The sequence below is a fragment of the Brachyhypopomus gauderio genome, chromosome 8 (assembly GCF_052324685.1).
Source record: "Brachyhypopomus gauderio isolate BG-103 chromosome 8, BGAUD_0.2, whole genome shotgun sequence".
NCBI classification, from domain to species: Eukaryota; Metazoa; Chordata; class Actinopteri; order Gymnotiformes; family Hypopomidae; genus Brachyhypopomus; species Brachyhypopomus gauderio.
This window is the reverse complement of record NC_135218.1, coordinates 18,175,979-18,197,917: the sequence shown is the minus strand read 5'-3', so window position 1 is coordinate 18,197,917 and position 21,939 is coordinate 18,175,979. Positions and strand designations below refer to the sequence as shown.

General features: G+C 48.4%; 1 protein-coding gene across 1 annotated transcript in view; it reads left to right on the top strand.

Moving 5' to 3' along the window:
• Positions 1 to 2,164: 2,164 nt before the first annotated feature.
• sned1 (sushi, nidogen and EGF-like domains 1) overlaps positions 2,165 to 21,939 on the top strand; it is a gene marked incomplete at its 5' end in the record, with an annotated part of 23,285 nt that continues 3,510 nt past the window's right edge. Inside the window, 25 exon segments of the mRNA XM_077016049.1 lie at positions 2,165 to 2,395; positions 2,397 to 2,438; positions 2,440 to 2,466; positions 3,000 to 3,140; positions 4,073 to 4,235; positions 4,397 to 4,522; positions 4,956 to 5,069; positions 7,818 to 7,931; positions 8,491 to 8,604; positions 9,332 to 9,382; positions 9,477 to 9,587; positions 11,983 to 12,075; positions 12,728 to 12,862; positions 13,054 to 13,173; positions 13,269 to 13,385; positions 15,724 to 15,867; positions 17,222 to 17,395; positions 18,172 to 18,285; positions 18,743 to 18,856; positions 19,202 to 19,315; positions 19,399 to 19,515; positions 19,724 to 20,011; positions 20,642 to 20,825; positions 21,462 to 21,574; positions 21,714 to 21,939. The exon segment at positions 21,714 to 21,939 is cut by the window's right edge and continues 53 nt beyond it. Coding sequence (XP_076872164.1) covers positions 2,165 to 2,395; positions 2,397 to 2,438; positions 2,440 to 2,466; positions 3,000 to 3,140; positions 4,073 to 4,235; positions 4,397 to 4,522; positions 4,956 to 5,069; positions 7,818 to 7,931; positions 8,491 to 8,604; positions 9,332 to 9,382; positions 9,477 to 9,587; positions 11,983 to 12,075; positions 12,728 to 12,862; positions 13,054 to 13,173; positions 13,269 to 13,385; positions 15,724 to 15,867; positions 17,222 to 17,395; positions 18,172 to 18,285; positions 18,743 to 18,856; positions 19,202 to 19,315; positions 19,399 to 19,515; positions 19,724 to 20,011; positions 20,642 to 20,825; positions 21,462 to 21,574; positions 21,714 to 21,939 — 3,287 coding nt within the window.

Genomic DNA, 21,939 nt, shown 5'->3' with positions numbered 1-21,939 from the left:
CCCTCTCTCTCTCTCCCGCTCTCTCTCCCTCTCTCTCTCTCTCTCTCTCTCTCTCTCTTCCTCTTTCCCTCTCTCTCTCTTCCTTTCTCTCTCTCCCTCTCTCTCTCTCCCTCTCTCTCTCTCCCTCTCTCCTCTCCCCCCCTCTCCCAGGACTCCTCTGCTTGGCCCTGGCTCTGTGGTCCTCCACTCAGTGCTGTGTTCTCTGGGTCAGCCAGCCTCGTAGCATCTGTAGCTGCTGTAGAGGGGGAGACTGCGGTCAGCCAATTAACCCAGCACCACCCTCCAGCCAAACTAAACTTCCTCTGCTGTTTTTACAGCTCCATCCTCCCATTATGGTTTCCATACGAGCAGGAGGAGCGAGGAAGCGCTACGCATCGCCTGTAGCGTTCATCGCCTCTCGGCCGTCGCTATGGGAATCACGACAACCAGTGTGATAACGTAGGTGGGCAGGAGAACAGGTGTGGAGACAGGAGGCGAGTTGAAGAAGGTGAGGCAGCAGAGTTGCATTGTGGGTACTGGACACCCATCAGGCCGAACAAGTCCAGCCCCGTCTTACCTGTACCAGCCCTGTCCTTCAAGCATGCAGTAGCTTGGCCTTCTGCAGGAACATGATTTATCCCTAAGATTCCTTCATCTCCATTTTACATCTATAATAAATTATCTTTTGGCACTGTGCAGTGTAAGGCATGTGGTGTGAGCGTGTGGTGAGCGTGTGTGAGCGCGTGTGAGCCTGCTCCAGCTTCTCACTGACCTCGGGGTCTGGATTACACAGTGGTTCGCTGCAGGTGTGAGGCCTTTCTTGCCAGAGCAGGATTACTGTGCACAGTGGGTCAGCAGTGCTCGGGTCACCATGAGTGGATGAGCGTCAGCCGCTGTTTACCGGCCAGCTGGCAAAGAGGCCCCAACCTCAGCAGGGGCGATTCAAAGGGACACTGGCCACTTCGGCTACTTCCTGCACTGACAGTGGACAGCAGCCAGGGCAGGTGTGTGTGTGTGTGTGTGTGTGTGTGTGTGTGTGTGTGTGTGTGTGAGAGACAGGGTGATAGGATGGCTTTAGTTTTCTCAGCTGTGGACATGAGCTGTGGATGACTGGTGGAACAAGGGAGCTGACTGTTCCCCAATGGCGAGTGTGTATGTCATCCATGGGAGTGTGTATGTCATCCATGGCGAGTGTGTATGTCATCCATGGGGAGTGTGTATGTCATCCATGGGGAGTGTGTGTGTTGACCATAGGAGTGTGTGTTAGTCATGGGGAGTGTGTGTTAGTCATAGGGAGTGTGTATGTCGGTCATAGGGAGTGTGTATGTCATCCATGGGGAGTGTGTATGTCGGTCATAGGGAGTGTGTATGTCATCCATGGGGAGTGTGTGTGTCATCCATGGGGAGTGTGTGTTAGTCATAGGGAGTGTGTATGTCGGTCATAGGGAGTGTGTGTTTCATCCATGGGGTGTGTGTGTGTCAGTCACGTGGAGTGTGTGTGTCAGTCAAGGGGGTGTGTGTGTGTCAGTCACGGGGAGTGTGTGTGTTGACCATGGGGAGTGTGTGTGTTGACTATGGCGAGTGTGTGTGTCAGTCACGGGGAGTATGTGTGTCAGTCACGGGGAGTGTGTGTGTCGGTCATGGGGAGTGTGTGTGTTGACTATGGGGGAGTGTGTGTGTGTCCCTCACTCTTTGATCACGTGACTCAGTGGATCCCAGCGGTGTTCCTTCCACACGCCCTTAGTCAACATGACTCCTGCATGCGGCACCTGAGGCCCAGTATCAGAGAGGCCGGCACCGCTACCGTGGACCATACGCACTCCTCTGTAGCGTTTTCTTTTGGGACGAGTGCTGTGTACAATGTGTTTCTGTAAAAATCTGTTTCTTCTTACTGCTTGTAGTCTTGACTAATTGTATTTTAATGTTTGATCATTTTCACTTCTGCTTAACTTTCTTTTAATAAGCTCCTGTTGAATTATGGGTTCATGCGTTTTTCGGTTCTAACCAGTTTATTTGACATCATTAGGCAAAGCGGAATGTGGACATAATTATACTAGATGGAAAACAGGTCTATTTATACCACTTAAACACTAACAAGCAAAAACATGGTGGAGGAGATCCAGCCCGTGGTAATGAAGACTGGTAGGCATGGTGGGGGCACCTCTGACTCCCTCTCCTCTGCTCTCCTCCTCTGCAGGTCAACAACAACGGTCTGGTGTCCTTCCTGAGGGAGGTGTCCCAGTTCACCCCAGTGGCCTTCCCCATTGCTGGAGACCGCAGAGTAGTGGCTCCTTTCTGGGCCGACGTAGACAACCGCCAGGCGGGCGAGGTGTTCCACCGGGAGAGCAACGATCCCATCATCCTGAAAAGAGCTACTGAAGACATCCGTCGCTATTTCCCAGAGTTCCCCTCGTTCGCGGGCCACGTGGGTCCTTGTCGCCACTTGGCATCGGGTCACGTTTTTTTGGTGGAAGTTCAACCACTCCGGTAACCACAGGGTCCCCCCGTGACACCACTGCACTAACACACTCAACACACTCAAATAGAACAGGACACAGTCCAGCAGGAGCACACATTGAGGTCCATGCAATAGAAATGTAATCTACATGACACACAGTGATAAACCCCACCAGCTCCCCCACGTTCAGATGTTCTTCTACTTTTAGCCCAGCTTCAATGTTCCCTTGTTCTTACCATATTGGTAACATCCCTCAAACGTCAGCTTCAAGCTGTAGACCTGTGTAAGAATAAGTTCATATCACATCTCCACTATAGCCATACCATGAATTCATATACTATCTCCGCTTTAATGATGTCATGGGTTCATATCCCAGTTCAAGTATGGAGTTGTCATGATTTCATTTCCTATTTGTAGTACAACGATGCCATGAATATCCCATCCCCACTACCTTAATATCATGTGATCATATCCCATCTCTCGTACAGTAATGCTTTGGTGGGTCTCAAGGACCAGTTTGGGAGGCACCACTTTGCAGCATGTCATGTTTCCTGTGTTAAAGGTCAACACATTCCAAGTAGTACTCATCACAGATGGAGACCTTTCATTCACCATTTTCCAGTACCACAACATCACCTGGACCACAGGCATGCATGCAAGCAGTGGAGGAAATGCGGCTGGCCTGGGGGGCATTGCTGCACAGGTAGCGTCCCAGTGCACCATACCTCCCTCCAGACATGACTAACAACCTACCTCTGCTTTATTCCAGAATGACCTCTCTATTCTAGAATCACCTCTTTATTCTAGAATGACATCTATAATCTAGAATAACACCTAGAATAACACCTTTATTCTAGAATGACCTCTGTATTCTAGAATAACATCTTTATTCAAGAATGGCCTCTCTATTCTAGTCCCCTGCCGGCCCGCCCCCATCAGCAGTGACAGTATTTCATGCTGTCCTGTTGTTGTGATGTTGTGTTCGTCCCTCAGGTGGGCGTGACCCATTAGGGAACCCGACACCTGAGGGTTGTTTGTCTGTCTATATATGTCTTGTCTTTGTACCAGTTGAATGCTGGTTATTGTATCCTTCATTTGGATTATGTCATGGGTTTTACATTGGTGCACTTTATTCATGAAATCCTCCTTCTCCCATGAGAGTGGCGTAATCACTTCCTTTTTTATCTGCACCCCCTCCCCCATCACAATTTCTTTATTCTGCTGATTTGTTTGCTCAATTTTCCATTGATGCCTTTTCAGAAAAAAGTATGTGATTTAAAACATGTTTATGCTGGCATAAAGAGTTTTTCTTGTGTGTCTGCTCCCTAACTACAACAGCACTTGAAATAAACGATGCCCAGGAAATAGATGCCACTTTAGGCTTAAGATTTTACGAGGAATTAAAATTCTTAAATAGCCACAGTAAGTGCCTCATTTCTGTTCATGGCCTTCACATAGACCACTTGCAGAAGAAACTTTTAGTAGAATTTTGAATAGTATCTCAGGCTGTGATGTGCTCATGATAACAGAAACACAGCAGGTCTGCTGCTGCTCCTGGGTAGCGTGTGGATGATTGGTCTGACTGGGGCCACTGTGAGCAAGCTGCCCCTCAAGCTGCCCCTCTTCTCTACCCAGGCAGGTTTTAATGCTGGTGACGGGAGGCGTTATTTCAACATCCCAGGGTCTCGTACTGGTGATGTCGTGGAGTTGGAGACCACAACCAATGTGGGCTACCCCGGTCGCTGGGTGTTCCGCATTGACGATGCCCAGGTGCAGGTGGGCGGCTGCAATGACTCAGGTAAGACAGGATAAAGGAGAGAGAGAGAGAGATGGTGGAAAATTGAAAAGAGTTCAGCCAGTATGCAAACCTATCAGCCACTAGATTATGATGGAACCCGATCAGACTGCAAAAAACTCACGTCACACACGTTGCCAACACGCTCTCCCCCCTTTCTGCAGGGTCGGTTTGCCCCCACCTGAGACCCTGCCTGAACCGCGGCCGCTGCATTGACGACTGCATCACTGGCAACCCCTCCTTCACCTGCTCCTGCTTGGCCGGCTTCACTGGCCGCAGGTGCCAGATAGGTAAGGCGCACGCGCACGTGTGCTCGCACGCGATATTACCGCTTGGTTTTATCCTCCCATCTTCCTTGCCAGGAAAGAGGAAGTCAGCTTGTAAAAGCAGGATTCCACCCTGCTAGCCAGGGCAACGGTCAAGATCCTCTGGTCACATCTGCTTGTAATACACACGCTGAAGGACAATTCTAATGTTTTGCTCTGGTCGAAGCTCCGCCCCTCCTCCCGCTTCCACTCGAGGATTCCCTTATGTTTTCATCATGTGTGTGTGTAATAGGAGTCACATGGTGACAGAGGTGCATAGTTCATGCCGATCCTCTCAACTGTGGATTCATGGGAGGATTCATTAGTGAGCTCAGCTGGGTGGTGGACCCGTGGCGGGGCTTTGCTGTTGGAGGCTCTGTGTGTGAGGGTGAACGTCTGTTCTTGTCTGGTTGGGTAGATGTTGATGAGTGCTCCTCCCAGCCCTGTCAGAATGGAGGATCTTGTCTGGATGGACACAACAGCTTCACCTGCCTGTGTCCACTGGGTTTTACAGGAAGTCTTTGTGAAACAGGTAAGATATACAACATTCCACCTCAAAATATCATTTTGTATGCAAATCAAATCAAATCAAATATATTTGTATAGCGCTTTTCACAACACATGTTGTCACAAAGCGCTTTACAGGATTTACAAGGTTAACAATACTATGGGTCCAAATCCCTAATGAGCAAGCCAGAGGCGACAGTGGCAAGGAAAATCTCCCTAGATGGTGGGGAATAGGAAGAAACCTTGGGAGGACCAAGACTCAAAAGGGAACCCATCCTCCATTGGGCGGCCCGTTAACACACAAATTACACAAAAACAAATTATACAGAAGAATACACAAGTCACAAACAAATCACACAATCAGGCTAAGTATAAGGTAACTAGAATGAAAGTTCTGGGTGTTGATATTGTCAATGTAAATGTCTTGTGATGAACGCCAGGTTTTCATTCCGTGTCGGAGTGATGATACTGGTATTGTAGGCTCCGACTGCAGTGTTACTCCCCAGGTGAACCTCGGAGAAGAAAGATATGTGATGTGGTAAATATGTAACAGATTATTCCAGTTTATTAAGTCTAGTGTAGGTTAAAGTCTAGGTTAAAAATAATTTCCTATTGTGAAAAAAAATTCATAATTAATTCTAATTGTGATTGTGATTGTGAATCCGGGATTAGGTATAATCCATATCCAGGAAATCTGATCAAGGACTAAAGACTTTAACCTTTAACATTTAAGATTATGCTATCTTTTGTTAGCATGTCCTAAGAAAGTAATAAAAGACCAATAGTAACACCAAGAGTAACATCTCATCGTCTACTACAACAGTGTTACCTTTGATGGTCATCATGCTGACCACATTTTCTCATTCTTCTTTGTCTTTTTGCTCAAATACACAGTTCCAGGTTTCTGAATTCAGCCAATTTTGCACTGTTAAAGAATTTACCCATTCAGAAATGTCTGCCATTTAATCTACTGCAGTGCGGAGACACTGCTTTAGTGTGGAGAGACTGCTTTAGTGCAGAGACGCTGCTTTAGTGCGGAGACGCTGCTTTAGTGTGGAGAGACTGCTTTAGTGCGAAGACGCTGCTTAAGTGCGGAGAGACTGCTTTAGTGCGGAGACGCTGCTGTAGTGCAGAGACACTGTTGTAGTGCGGAGACACTGCTGTAGTGTGGAGACACTGTTGTAGTGCAGAGACGCTGCTGTAGTGTGGAGACGCTGCTGTAGTGTGGAGACGCTGCTGTAGTGTGGAGACGCTGCTGTAGTGCGGAGACACTGTTGTAGTGCGGAAACACTGCTGTAGTGCGGAGACACTGTTGTAGTGCGGAGACGCTGCTTTAGTGGGGAGAGACTGCTTTAGTGCGGAGATGCTGCTTTAGTGCGGAGAGACTGCTTTAGTGCGGAGACGCTGCTTTAGTGGGGAGAGACTGCTTTAGTGCGGACACGCTGCTTTAGTGCGGAGAGACTGCTTTAGTGCGGAGACGCTGCTTTAGTGCGGAGAGACTGCTTTAGTGCGGAGACGCTGCTTTATTGCGGAGAGACTGCTTTAGTGCGGAGACGCTGCTGTAGTGTGGAGACACTGTTGTAGTGCAGAGACACTGTTGTAGTACGGAGACACTGTTGTAGTGCAGAGACACTGTTGTAGTGCAGAGACGCTGCTGTAGTGTGGAGACACTGTTGTAGTGCAGAGACGCTGCTGTAGTGTGGAGATGCTGCTTTAGTGCGGAGACACTGTTGTAGTGCGGAAACACTGCTGTAGTGCGGAGACACTGTTGTAGTGCGGAGACGCTGCTTTAGTGGGGAGAGACTGCTTTAGTGCGGAGATGCTGCTTTAGTGCGGAGAGACTGCTTTAGTGCGGAGACGCTGCTTTAGTGGGGAGAGACTGCTTTAGTGCGGACACGCTGCTTTAGTGCGGAGAGACTGCTTTAGTGCGGAGACGCTGCTTTAGTGCGGAGAGACTGCTTTAGTGCGGAGACGCTGCTTTATTGCGGAGAGACTGCTTTAGTGCGGAGACGCTGCTGTAGTGTGGAGACACTGTTGTAGTGCAGAGACACTGTTGTAGTACGGAGACACTGTTGTAGTGCAGAGACACTGTTGTAGTGCAGAGACGCTGCTGTAGTGTGGAGACACTGTTGTAGTGCGGAGACACTGTTGTAGTGCGGAGACGCTGTTGTAGTGCGGAGATGCTGCTTTAGTGCGGAGATACTGTTGTAGTACGGAGACGCTGTTGTAGTGCAGAGACACTGTTGTAGTGCAGAGACACTGCTGTAGTGCAGAGACACTGCTGTAGTGCAGAGACACTGTTGTAGTGCAGAGACACTGCTGTAGTGCACCGTGCATGTTCAGATCATGAAGTGGCTGCTGTGGTCTGACTGGCCAACCTGTCCTCTCAGACCATCATGCGATTAGAGATGGACAGATGCACAGAAGTGGCTGAAAGAGGCTTTGAGGGTTAAGCCCCTGTAAGCTTTTCCCTGTAAGCTCTCTCTCTCTCTCTCTCTCTCTCTCTCTCTCTCTCTCTCTCTCTCTCTCTGTATCTCTCTCTCTGTATCTCTCCCTCTCTCTCTGTCTCTCTCTGTCCCCCCCCCATTGGTGCTACGCTGGTTGCACACCCTCCCCCACAGTCCAGCCTGCAGAGATGTATCAAACCTCTAATACCTTTCACAGCCAGAAGCACATATTTTCAGAGTGAGGGGAATGGTGTGGCGGATATATTAATCAGCTGAGTAAATATCCCATGTGTGTGTGTGTGTGTGTGTGTGTGTGTTGCCTGCAGACATAGACGAGTGCCAAGAGAATCCATGCCTCAATGGAGCAAAGTGTATGGAAGACGTGGGGGGCTTCACCTGCGTGTGCCAGCCAGGTTACGAGGGGCCTGTGTGTGAGACAGGTGAGAGACTGTGGGGAGTGTCACTCAAAGGGAAGCCCCGCCCCCCTCCCCAAACACAGCCTGTTCTCCACCATAGGCCTTAGGCAGCACAGAGAGTCCTATCTTTACCTTCAGCCGCTCCGCCCTGTACATTTCCTTCTCTATGTGGTTTTTTTTTTCAATCATTTTTTTGTCTTCCAAGTATTCCAAGACCACCGAATATTCCAAGCTTTCTTAGTCGTGACGTTTTTAGAAACGGTATCAACGTGATCCCCTCTGCTTAACAAATTGGATTCTCAACAGTGAGACTGATTGATGAAATTCAAGCCCAGTTGGGAAATGCTTTAAAACCCAACTGTTGGCCCTGTACATATCATGAACCCTTGTTTCTACAAGACTGGATTACTCTTAATACTAGACACCTGGTCAATGTAACTGTACACCCACCCCAACCTCTAATACATCCCCAAGTCTTAAGACATCAATACAAAGTCAATACAGAGCTGTTCCAAACAATGACTTCCTGAGATCCTCCTGTGCTGAATGAATCACCCTTGTGTTTTTGTGTTTGTGAATTCAGACATAAACGAGTGTGAGTCCATGCGGTGTCTAAACGGAGGTGTGTGTGTGGACCAGGTGAATAACTACACCTGCATCTGTGCTGCTAACTTCACTGGACGACACTGTGAGAACGGTGGGTATTCTGTGATTCTGCCACCTGTATCACCTCACTGAAAGTGCTCTTTTCAAGCTGTGTGTGTGTGTGTGTGTGTGTGTGTGTTTGTGTGTGTGTGTGTGTGTGTGTGTGTGTGTGTGTGTGTGTGTGTGTGTGTGTGTGTGTACATGCCAGGTGCTGAGCATTATCCGCCATTTATTTTTATTTCCCCTTGCAATGGGAAAAATGTTTCAGGACAGAAGATGCTTATGCAGCCAAGTGACTTTCTCTTTTTTTTTTTTTTTTGGTTGACTTCCTGTATAATAACATTTTCCAACTGGGACATAAAGACACACACACACTGAAATTCTGAATAGAAAGAGAAAATGAACTTGAAGTCTTCAGATCGCCTTGGTCACCTTCCTGCATCCTGCAGTGTCCTCCTGTTCGTAGGTGCTTACTTCTGCTGCGGGTGACATTTCGGTTTGTCTGAGATCACAGTGACTTTCACCAGCCCGAATAAGGACGCTTCTCATAACAAGCAAGACAGTTACCTAAGTAAAACTGAGCCTTGTGACTGGAGACTCATAAATTTGCCCTGCGCCTTTCTATGACGTTGTTATTACAAAGAAGTATATTGGGTGTGGTGAAGATTTATTGCTATGTCAAGGCATGATACCCTACAATGAAGTCAAATCTATGTCACATGATAACTTCTCAAAATTCTTGGTATATAATAAAGATTCTCATCTTCCTTTCTAAACAGAATTAGTGGTCGTGACCAATTCCTCTACTACTGATGCTGCAAATCAGACAGGTAAACTGCACAACTGCAACCTACCCTTTGTCAAAGCAACTGTGAATCTGAACCTCTTTGTTCATTCTGACCCTTGACCTTTTCACCTGTCCAGTTTCCTGTGAGGGAGAAGGAAGCTGTTCCAGTCATCACACCTGCAGCAACGCTAGCCACGAGGGACACAACTGCACCTGCAATCCCGGTTACTACGGAGACAACTGCGAAGGTACGGGCGGTGCATTCCACACGCGAGAACGCAGTGTTGGAAAGGAGCGTGTGTGCGGCACTGGGCCACAGGAATTTGGCCCACGTCCTGGGATGAGCGTAATCATCCCGACCGACGCAGCCGCGCCCACTTTACAACACAGCGTTCGCAGCAAACAGCCGCCCCATGTTGTAAAATAACAGCTTTACGGCTCATTTTACTGGTGCTGCCACCAAGAGGAAGGGCTCCTGTCTAGACCTGAAAGGACGTGTGTTTTATGAGATGGCACCAAGGAATTCGCTTCTCCGAGGTGAAGCAGAGAGTCATGAGTATAAATGCCCGCCTGTGAGAGATCCTCTCTCACGCTCCTGTGGGTGGCGTGTCCTGTGGGTGGCGTGTCCTGTGGGTAGTGTGTCCTGTGGGTGGCGTGTCTTGTGGGTGGCGTGTCCTGTGGGTGGCGTGTCCTGTGGGTGGTGTGTCCTGTGGGTAGTGTGTCCTGTGGGTGGCGTGTCCTGTGGGTGGCGTGTCCTGTGGGTAGTGTGTCCTGTGGCTGGTGTGTCCTTTGGGTGGCGTGTCTTGTGGGTGGCGTGTCCTGTGGGTGGCGTGTCTTGTGGGTGGCGTGTCCTGTGGGTAGTGTGTCTTGTGGGTGGCGTGTCCTGTGGGTGGTGTGTCCTGTGGGTAGTGTGTCCTGTGGGTAGTGTGTCCTGTGGGTGGCGTGTCCTGTGGGTGGCGTGTCCTGTGTGTGGTGTGTCCTGTGGGTAGTGTGTCCTGTGGGTAGTGTGTCCTGTGGGTGGCGTGTCTTGTGGGTGGCGTGTCCTGTGGGTGGCGTGTCTTGTGGGTGGCGTGTCCTGTGGGTAGTGTGTCTTGTGGGTGGCGTGTCCTGTGGGTGGCGTGTCCTGTGGGTGGCGTGTCTTGTGGGTGGCGTGTACTGTGGGTGGTGTGTCTTGTGGGTGGCGTGTCCTGTGGGTGGCGTGTCTTGTGGGTGGCGTGTCCTGTGGCTGGCGTGTCCTGTGGGTGGCGTGGCTCAGCAGGACAGCCATAGTCAGTTCTTCACCCAAGTCAAATGTATTTATATAGCACTTTTTACAACACGTGTTGTCATAAAGCAGCTTTACAATCGCAGGGGTCCAGATCCCTAATGAGCAAGCCAGAGGCGAAAGTGGTAAAGATAAACTCCCTTAGTTGGGATTAGGAAGAACTAATTGGTTCTCCCTTTTGAGAACCAAGACTCAAAAGGGAACCCATCCTCCATTGGTCGGCCCACAAGTAAAAGTTCATATTTATAGTTCTAATATAGTTCTATAGCTCCAGTTATAGTCCTAATTCCAGGCCAAGCAGTCACAGTTCAACATAGATGTTGAGCCTCAGGTAGGTGTTGGCATCAGCCCATCCATGGCGTTGGCACATCCACTGGCAAGCCAGACCATCTCCTAGGTGCTTGTACAGAATTGTCTTTGGTAGAAGCACATAACCAGGATATAAAATACAGGTAATAGCATGCAACCCCTTGCAAATCCATGACTCTCCTCACCCTTGACCTGAAATAACCATCAGTGCTTTGAAGGGCTCACTTAAACCTCCCCAAAAACTCTCCTGCCTGCCGAACTTGGAAGGCGCAGTGGAAAAAGGCGGGTAGCCCTCTGTGGGGAGGGGAGGGGAGGCAGAGCGCGGGAGGGCAGACTCGTCCGCCAGATCAAAGCCCACGGAGCCCTTACACAGAGCCCAGGGAAATGGCCCCACCCAATTAACAGTCTATTAACTGCCCGCAAGGCTGTGCATTCTGAGCAAAACACTTGTTCCATATTATCAGAAAAATAAAACCCTCACGCAAACCCCCTGGACTTCAAAAGGAAGCAGCGATGCAGCTCCGTCTAAGGTCCGCATCTGCAGTCCTGTGAGGGGGGTGTGTGCAGTTTGTATGGACGAGAGATGCAGAAAACTGATTAACAATAGCCCAGCATAGCATGGATAGGGTGGGAGAAGATGTGAAAAGGTTGGGGGGGGGGGGGGGGGGGGGCTGTGCATTGTGTTGCTTTCTGTTCCGCGTGGCAATGACCTCCTCTTCACACACACATGCTTCCTTTGCATTTACACTCGATGCCAGTTTGAGTGGAACAGAAAGAGAGAATGAATTGAATGTTGACTTGTGTACTATTCCTGAGTGTTTCTCTCTCCCTTTTTCTCTCCTTCTCTCTCTCTCCCATTCTCTCTTCCTCTCTCCCTTTCTGTCTCTCTCCCTTTCTTCCTGTCTCTCTACCTTTCTGTCTCCGTCACTCTCTCCCTCTGTCTCCTTTAATCTTTCTATTCTCCTTCTCTCTCACTCTTCCTCCTTCTCTCCCTCTCTCTCTCTCTCTCTCTCTCTCTCTCTCTCTCTCTCTCTCTCTCTCTCTCCCTTCATCTGTGTTCTTCTCTGCAGAACAATGCCCCTGCCAGAACGGTGGTGTTTGTATTGATGTAAATGGTACCTGTGAATGCCCAGCTGGTTTCACTGGACTCTACTGTCAATTTGGTATGTTTGGTATGTTTGGTATATTTTGTGTGTTTGGTATATTTGGCATGTTTGGTATATTTGGTGTGTTTGGTATATTTGGCACGTTTGGTATATTAGGTGTGTTTGGTATATTTGGCATGTTTGGTATATTTGGTGTGTTTGGTATATTTGGCATGTTTGGTATATTTGGCATGTTTGGTATATTTGGTGTGTTTGGTATATTTGGCATGTTTGGTATATTTGGTGTGTTTGGTATATTTGGTGTGTTTGGTATGCATTCCACCTGACTGAAAGCTCACCTTTTTCAGAGAAACGCATTGACAAGTGCATCATCACCCTAGCGCATAATGTTGAATAACATTCACACTGCTGCCTCACTGCGGATCCTCAGAGGCCGCACGTTTTTTGTGAGGCTGATTTTTGCCGTGCTGGTTTTGTGTGCATCCACAAAAACACACTATGTGATTTTGTTTATTCCCAATATGAACATAACACAGTTATAGATATCTTTATTGCTGAGCTGTGGGCCGTATTTGGGCCGTAGCCACCATGACATTTCAGTACCTTTATTACCAGCCTCCTCTGGATCTCAGTAGTATAAATGTCCATGTGTAAATGTCCAGGCTGCCGCATGCTGCCGCTTCTCCTCACTGCTGCCTCTCGTCCTCAGAGGTAACACAGACACCCTGTAGCAGCAGCAGCTCACTGTGTCCAGACGGGGGGCCCTGCTTAGAGTACGGCGGCACGTACCTCTGCACGTGTCAGACCAGCGCTGACTTCGACCACAAGGACTTCTACCCTAATGGTAAGAGCTTTAGAGTTAGAATGCATGACAAATGCCCCCTGAACTGCCTCAAGCATTTATTTCTGTGGTGACGTACATGTTGCCGTTAAGTGACACATCGTGCTTGATCGGCTAAGCGAATCTGAGGGCAGCAGTATAACGCACACTCCCGACCGATGGGACGTGGTCAAGCCGGTGTTTATGTTTTCCAGTACAGCCCCGATCAGCCTGTGACTCAGCACCGTGTCAGAATGAAGGCTACTGCTATGAGTATGACGGAGGCTATACCTGCGAGTGCAAACACGGCTACAGGGGAACGAACTGCGAGAAAGGTAAGGCCTTTCTCCTGCTGAGGCCTTGACCATGTCGGGCTCACCTCACGTCACCTCACGTCACCTTCACCTGCTCTCTCCCTTTATGTCCTCAGTCAGATTAAGCATGTGTGCCTCCAGCCCCTGTCGGAATGGAGGCTCCTGTAAAGAAGACGCTGGCGGTTACGTCTGCACGTGTCCTTACAGGTTTACAGGGAAACACTGTGAAGTGGGTGAGTGATGTGACAGGACTGACATGTACAGTGTGTCAGCATCGTAACGAGAGACTGTGGGTGTTGCTGTATACACTCACCAACCACTTTATTAGGTGCACCTCAACTGCTCAACTGCTTATTAATGAAGTTATCTAATCATCCAATCACATGCTGACCTTCAAACCCAGCTTCAGAATGGGGAAGAAGGGGATGTGAGTTTGAACATGGTGTGGTTGCTGGTGCCAGACAGGCTGATCTGAAGATTTCAGAAACTGCTGTTCCACTGGGAATTTCACTCCCAACCCTCTCCAGAGTTTATAGAGAATGGTCCAAAAAGCAGAAAACATCCAGTGACTGGTGGTTCTCTGGGTCAAAATGCCTTGTTGATGCCAGACTTGGCCAGACTGGTTCGAACCGATAGAAAAGCAACAGTAACTCAAATAACCACTTGTTACAACTGAGGTATTCAGAAGACTATCTCTGAATGTCCAACATGTCGAACCTTGAAGCAGACGGACTCCAGCAGCAGACGACCCCACCAGGTCCCACTCCTGTGGGCTACCAACAGGGAACTGAGGCAACAAATTGGACAACAGAGGTTTGGAAAAACATTTCCTGGTCTGCTAAGTATTGGTATCTGCGGCAACATTTGATTGCAGGATCAGAATTTGGTGTGGATCCATCCTGCCTTGCATCAGTAGTTCGGGGTAATGGTGGTGTAATGGTGTGGGGGACATTTTCTTGATACCTTTGGGCCCCTTAACACCAACTGAGCCTCATTTACACCCCACAGCCTACCAGAGTATTGTTGCTGACGATGGCCATCCCTCTGACCACAGTTGACCCATCTTCTAATGGCTATTGCCAACAGCAACATGTCATAAATCTCTAATTAACATTGAGCTCTCAACACTGGTTTCTTGAACATGACAGTGAGTTTACTGTACTCAAATGACTGTGAGATAGCTGTACTCAAATGACAATGAGTTAGCTGTACTCAAATGACAGTGAGTTTGCTGTACTCAAATGACAATGAGTTAGCTGTACTCAAATGACAATGAGTTAGCTGTACTCAAATGGCAGTGAGTTTGCTGTACTCAAATGGCAGTGAGTTTGCTTTACTCAGATGACAGTGGGTTTGCTGTACTCAAATGACAGGCCTCCAAAGTCACCAGATGGAGCACCATTGGGATGAGGTGGAATAGGAGATTCACACCATGGTTGTCCAGCCGACCAGTTTGCAGCAACCACTGTGATCATGTCAATATGGACCACGATATCTGAGGAGCATTTCCAGGACCATGTTGAATCTATGCCAAAAAGAAGTAAGGCAGTTCTGAAGGCCAAAGCGAGTTCAACCCAATACTAACATGGTGTACCTAATAAAGTGTTTACGGAGTGTACACTTTTACAGGCTTAACAACACTATTTCACAGTAGCCTGGTAACTGCAGTCAAATGCTCATACATCTGTGTGTGCTTTAGTTCATGTTTGGAAAACTACAATTCCATGCACACGCTGTCATAAAAGTTCCTGCAGAGAAAGGCCAAGAAGCTTTTCATCTCTGGAATCTCATTATCCCAACTTTGTCCCATATTAGCGTTGTGCAACCTCTTGGCCTTGCAGTCTTGTCTGATGTGTTGGAGGTTGTTAAGGAGGTTGTTAAGGACTTGGATTCTTTGAGTATTGGGAAAAAATGACCCTGGCACACAGGCCTGAGAAGGCGGTGTAGCTCTTTCTCAAAGCTACTGTAGTGATTAATGACTTCTCAAACATGGTGAAATTTTGCATTCGCTCTGATACACATAAAAATTTGCACTTGCTCAAAATGCTCACAAGAACTCACAAACACACCGATAAATACATTCCCACACACAAACACACACTGGCAAGGATCTCTTACATATATATATATATATATATATATATATATATGTTACCCTACAGTTTCCCATTCACAAACTCGGGGTTCCCATTCACAAAGAAACTACAGGATTCTGCTGTGAAATAGCACTGACCACTGAGGCAGGATTAAGGGAGGCAGATATCTACATCTACACTGCCTATGTATGACACATCAACTACACACAATACACTACGCATGTTGACGCATCAAACACATGTTCCCTGACAACTCCCTGATTGTGTGTGTGTGTGTGTGTGTTCGTGTGTGTGTGTGTGTGTGTGTGTGTGTGTGTTCATCTGTGTGTGTATGCATCTGCATGTGGGTGTACATCTGCATCTGTGTGTGGTTGTGCAACTGTGTGTGTGTGTGGTTGTGCAACTGTGTGTGTGTGTGTGTGTGTGTGTGTGTGTGTGTGTGTGTGTGTGTGTGTGTGTGTGTGTGTGTGTGTAGGAAAGCCAGACCCCTGTGCCTCCGGTCCCTGCATAAACGGAGGAACATGTTTCCACTACATCGGCAAGTACAAGTGTGAGTGCCCGGGGCCCTTCCTGGGACGGCACTGTGAGATTAGCCGAGGAGCCAACCCGGCTTTGCACGGTAATCCGCCACGCTGGCCGCTCCTTCCAAACACCCCAGAAAACTCCGTAACTCTGCGAAATCGATTTCATGTGACAGCTTTCATGTGAAATTCATCCTCGTAAGTGCAGCTGATAGGGACTATAGTGAGAGACCGCGGGCTGTTCATCTCCATTCAGATCATGCCAGGATGTTGTAGCACATGCCAGCTCCTCCAGGGTGAGACGGATCTGGACGGAGCCTTCCGGAGCCTTCCGTACATATGAGACCCATTCTGAACAACGTTTGTAACTCCCAACACTTACCCTGTTATTGCTGGTTCCCAAGCTTTTCCACAAGGTGGCGCTATGTTTATGTGCTGCTGGTGCACTATTGCAGAATGAAATAATCAGGCCCCCCATTGTCAGCATTTCACAATGTAGAATGTTTTTACAGCTTGTTCCTATTTATGGTTTTGCTTAGAGCTTGGAAGAGCCATAACTTACATGTCATGTTCTGCTGCCTTTTGTAAAGCAAGGCAATGACACAAGGAGGGGTTTTGTTTCAAGAAAAGAAGTAAATAATTAATTAGTAACTAATATAACAATAAAATGCAATAGTAAAATTCATAAATCATTATTGGACCTCTGTAAGAGAAGTCTGACTAGCTTTGCAATAAACTCCTCAAATAAGATTCAGATGAAGATTTAACAGGCTTGAGGTCATTAGTGAGTGACTCAGTGTGATCTGCTACATATAAATGAACGTTTATTTAACACACGAATTTGTGTTACAAGCCTGACATGTTCAAGCCTGTCTTACAGCAAAGTGAACATGCATCACTGTTAGCATTATGCTAACATAAAACTGCAAATCCCACAGCAGAAAGCTGCATTATTGTAGTGGACCTAAAAACACAACAATTTATGCAATAAGCATGTCTGTATATTCAACGAATGAAATAAATTATAATTCCGCTGAACACTTAGCCATATATTTTCAAACCATGACAAAGGGACTAAACTACACATAATTTCCCACTAAGTAACCAGCAGTCTCTGAGTAGACAACTAACACACTTTGATGCATCCCTCTATATTACAACATCTGCTAAATGCCAAGAATGTACATGCACAGCAGTTGTATACTGTGTACTGAGTCTTTCCAGTGCATTAAAGATTATAATTACACTATTACAATATAATATCTGTTACCAATGTTTTGTTGTACAAATTACAGGCATTGGTGTGTAATTTAAGGACAATTTTCTGCATGTAAGCATTGCTTAGAAGTGCTGGAATATCTAATAACTCTACAAGGTTGATGACCCTGGTTGATACCTCTGTAGTGGGAAACTCCATGTGTCTTAATGGGAGTTAATGGGTCTTTCCTGCAGGACGAGACTGTGGTCCCCCGGCTAGGGTGAAGCACGCGGAGGTGCAGTTCTCCTCCACCAGCCCCGGCTCCATGGCTCTGTATGCGTGTCACCCGGGCTACGCACCCATCCCCAAGGCCACGCACAGCATCTGCAGCAGCCAGGCTTCCTGGAGCCAGCCACCGGTCTGCGACGGTTAGTCTGAGCCCTCCTGAAGCGTGCACCAGACGGCTTGTGCCACGCCAGCTGTCTGAAACCACAACATTTCAAACGTAGCAGCCGGCTGTGAGGAAGATCCCCACAGGCCTAATGAGCACAGGGCACGATGAGGATTTCTGTTTGTTAACAAAAGGTTACAAACTCGGAAAAGTAGTTTGGCTTTCAACACCAGCTCGAAAAAGTGTGGACTGTGTGTAGGTACACCAATACTGAGTCTATACTGAGGCCTTTGGGAGCATGGTGTACAATTTAGCACTCCCAAACACACACCACCAGTCTGCGGTCTCTCCACAGGACATAAAGTACACAGCAGCTCTGGCAACATAACATCGGGAATAAATGTGGATTGTACATCATCTCCACCGCAGTAAAAAGCCTTTGCATTTAGTGTTACAGACCATAAGCCAATGAGAGGTCACAGCAGCCAAACAGACGGTGTGATTTGTCAATATAGAATTTTGTTGTTGCCATAAGAATAGAGGCAGAGCTTGTCACCCAATGTCTGATTTAATGTAATCTGTGTTTTCGCAAAAAATTCTTTCAGTATCACTTTTCTGCTCATCGAGGGATGTATGTTTATAATGGACTTCATTGTTCTAGGATGAGTTTCTCTGAGAGACATCTACGAGCATTATCGGCGTCAAGTTATAACAGAGCCGGCGCCTCACTTCAGACCCTTCCAGATTGGTTCCTCAGATCCTAGCGGCCCTGAGGTGATTGATGTGTTCACGTCTCTCCCCTTTCCTCCCCAGAGATTAACGAGTGCTTGTCCCAGCCGTGCCTGAATGGGGGAACGTGTCGTGATCGCGTGGCTTCGTTCCTGTGCGAGTGCGGGTTGGGCTTCACAGGCCAGCACTGTCAGACAGGTGACCCACTCCCATCTACTCCTGTCTTTGTTTACCAGTTGCTTGACGACTTGTTAGCGATGCAGGTCGGCACCTGCCACGGGTTGCAGTTGGTGGCAGCAACTGTGTAGAATGTTTTGGAGCTAAGTAACTACACATAACTATCATTAACATCTCAGTGCTACAGGACCCTTTGAGTGGCTTAATGTTGCTTTCTGTCTGTTGACTGCAGAGAGGCTGTGGTTTCTTATAAGTGTATGTAGCAAGGACCCCAGCACCAATAGGCCTGCAACACTTGGCACGTCTGGTTAAAAACAAGGTTCTCTATTTAAGCAAAATTGCCCGATGTGCTGTCAAACACCACACGGGACAGGCCTCTAGTACTCATGCTGTGTGATCTACAGGAACGTGTGGTCCTGGATGTGGGACCTGAGACAGCGTTGGTTGAACGTGTCTTCCTGCTTGTGTGTCTTGGCAGATCTGGACGAGTGTTTGTCGGAGCCGTGCAAGAACGGGGGCACATGTGAGGACCAGCCGGGTTCCTACCTCTGCCACTGTCAGCAGGGTTACGCAGGGCAGGACTGTGAGCTAGGTACCATCATGTCATGAACCCTGTGCTTAAGTCCACGCTAGAGTCACGTTATTCTGACTTTAAAGGCCTTACCCATAACTCATCACTGGCCTGTTTAACTGCAATCACAGCATTCTTTAACTAGTATCTTTGCCCCTACTAAAAAAAGATGTTTGATACAGTATGGCAAACCTCATTTTACTCATTTTACTGTGTTGAGCTGTCTGCTAGTAAATTTAGAGGACGCTGTCATTGTTATTCAGCCCTGACTGGGTACTAAACAGTAACTGGTTTGTGAAGGCTGCCTGTAAGCTGTCTCTGATACTCACTGATGTTGTTGTTAAAATCAGTGCCTTTTATCTGCAGTACAGAGTGGCTGTGAATCCAATCCCTGTCTGAACGGAGGAGTGTGTCGAGGGTACAGGAGGAGCCACGTGTGTGTGTGCAAAGACGGCTACGCTGGGGATCACTGCCAGACCTGTATGTAGCGCGCCCCATTCAATCTCTACCGCTGTCTCGACAGCATTGCGTTCGTCATAGCTAGGTCTTTTATCGCCCTCTAGTGGAGAACCCATGCATACTGCACCCATGTGGGAACCGAGGCTTCTGTCGCAGTGACAGGAGAGGAAATTACAGTTGCGTCTGCAGGGTGGGACACACAGGCCAGAACTGTGAGAGAGGTACAGCTCACAGTTAGGTCATGCTGTAGGTCCAATTCATTGCAACTGACATGATTTCATACTTCATACTTGTAAACATTTAGGCATACTATATCAATCAGTGCATTATCATGTTCAGTGTTTCCATTATGATTAATAGACTTTATTTCTGAACCTGTGGAAATCTGTAAGAACACTGAACCTGAGTCAGAATCCACCTTGTTCCCAGACCTGCTGCCCCCGTCTGGCCTGCATGTGCTGCGTGTGGAGGAGAGTGAGGTCGAGTTGCGTTGGGATCAGTCCGACACCACGCAGAACCCCATCAGCAACTTTGCAGTGGCCTACGGCCCTTTCGGGCAAGGGCAGAGGAAGACGGTGTTCCTGGACCACTACCATTCCAGCTTCGTGCTGCAGGGCCTCAGTGCTGGCCTGCTCTACAACATCTCCACCTTCTCCATGAAGCGGAACACCAACAGCAATGACATCAGCCAGCCTGCCTTCGCCCTCATCCGCACGAGTGAGGGCCGTCGTGCGAGGAGTCCTGAAGCAGGAGGTCCCGCCTGCTGTCCTGAAGGGTCGCGGTCACGTTTATGTCCTGCCGTGACGCCTCTGGTTCAGCTCAGCCCTCAAATCTGCTATAGTTCATGTTAGAATTCTGGCAAACGTCCACCAGAATGAGTCGATCCCACTCCATCGAAACCTTTCTTCAAAGTCTCTCCCTGCAGAGACAAGCAGGCTTAGCTCGTCCTTCTGTGTGATGTGCATCCTTGCAGACATGTTTCCTGAATCACTAAAACAGCCTGACTGTGTGACAATATTTGCTGATTACAACCCATAGCAAATAAAGTCACTAACACTTTGTGATAGTGGTAGTAATAATGATAGACAGAGATGACTTTCTCCTTCTAGGGATGCTTCCTGATTGGTTAATACAGCCTTACAGGGTGGACATGTTGATATGGTGATTACAACAACAAAGTTTCAGAGAAGCTCATGTCAGAACAGAGAAATCAGTGACCTGTGACCCTCCAGGACAGCAGCTGGGCTCCCCTGGGTTCATCCGTCTCTGCGTCTCTTTTCCTCTGTGTCACCTCCGCCTGTGTCACCTCCGCCTGTGTCACCTCCGCCTGTGTCTCTCGCGCCCCAGGGCCCCGTAAGGTGGAGCAGCTGCAGGTGGTGAACGTGTCCTCTTCCCAGGTGAGGCTGCGCTGGCTGCTACAGGGGGGTGGCAACAGCACCGTCAGCCTGGTGCGGGTGTCTCTGGTGCCCTCGGACGGGAGCGGTCCCCGCACGGCTGTCCTCAACGCCAGCGCTACAGAGTACGCCTTCAGGTCAGCTGCAGTCCTGTGGCTAACTCCCAGAGTCCGCAGGGACTCTGTGCCCGACAGCTGAATTCTCAGTGGACTTTTTTAGCTTTCTGCAATACTTGCTCTTTCCAGTAGATGGCATGATTTTGCCATGATTTTGATCTTGAGGCATGTTTATAGTCCCAAATGTTTCCTCTTTTTTGTATGGCTGTTCAGCAAACGGCAGAGATTTTTTTTTATCTGCTTTGAAAGTTTTATCAGGTGAAAAGCACTAATAAACCATGTTTTGATGGCCTGTGTGTGTGGTGTGCATGTGTTTGTGTGTTCATGTGCGTGGGTGTTTGTGTGCATGTGTTTGTGTGTTCATGTGCGTGGGTGTTCATGTGCGTGGGTGTTTGTGTGCATGTGTTTGTATGTGCATGCGTGTGTGTGTGTATGTGTGTGTGTGTGTGTGTGTGTGTGTGTGTGTGTGTGTGTATGCGTGTGTATGCATGTGTGTGTGTGTGTGTGTATGCGTGTGTGTGTGTGTGCGCGTGTGTGTGTGTGCGCGTGTGTGTGTGTGCGTGTGTGTGTGTGTATGCGTGTGTATGCGTGTGTGTGTGTGTGTGTGTGTGTGTATGTGTGTGTATGCGTGTGGGTGTGTGTGTGTGTGTGTCACAGCTCTCTGCTCCCAGGTCAGATGTACACTGTGGATGTGTTGACACAGAGTGGGTTCCGCCCAGATGACCTGCCCTCCACTAGCCACTCCCCCGGCCCACTGGACTTCTGGACACGTACGTCTCAATTCCTCCGCCTATCTGTTTTTCTTCTTTAATATGATATTGTCAATGATTGCATACACACACACACACACACACACACACACACACACACACACACACACACACATAACGCACATGCTTTCTTTGCCAGGACCCCTACCACCCCAGAACCTCTCCCTCTCCCACGTGACCGTCATGTCTGCTCGAGTCTCGTGGGACCGTCCTCCCCGGAGCATTCCGGATGGCTTTGTGGTGAACGTCACACGTGGTCTGAGCACACGCAGCCGCTACCTGCCTGACGGAAGTCTGGGGTCATACACCATGCGGGACCTGAGTCCAGGACAACACTACCGTCTCGCCCTGACCGCTGTGCGCAA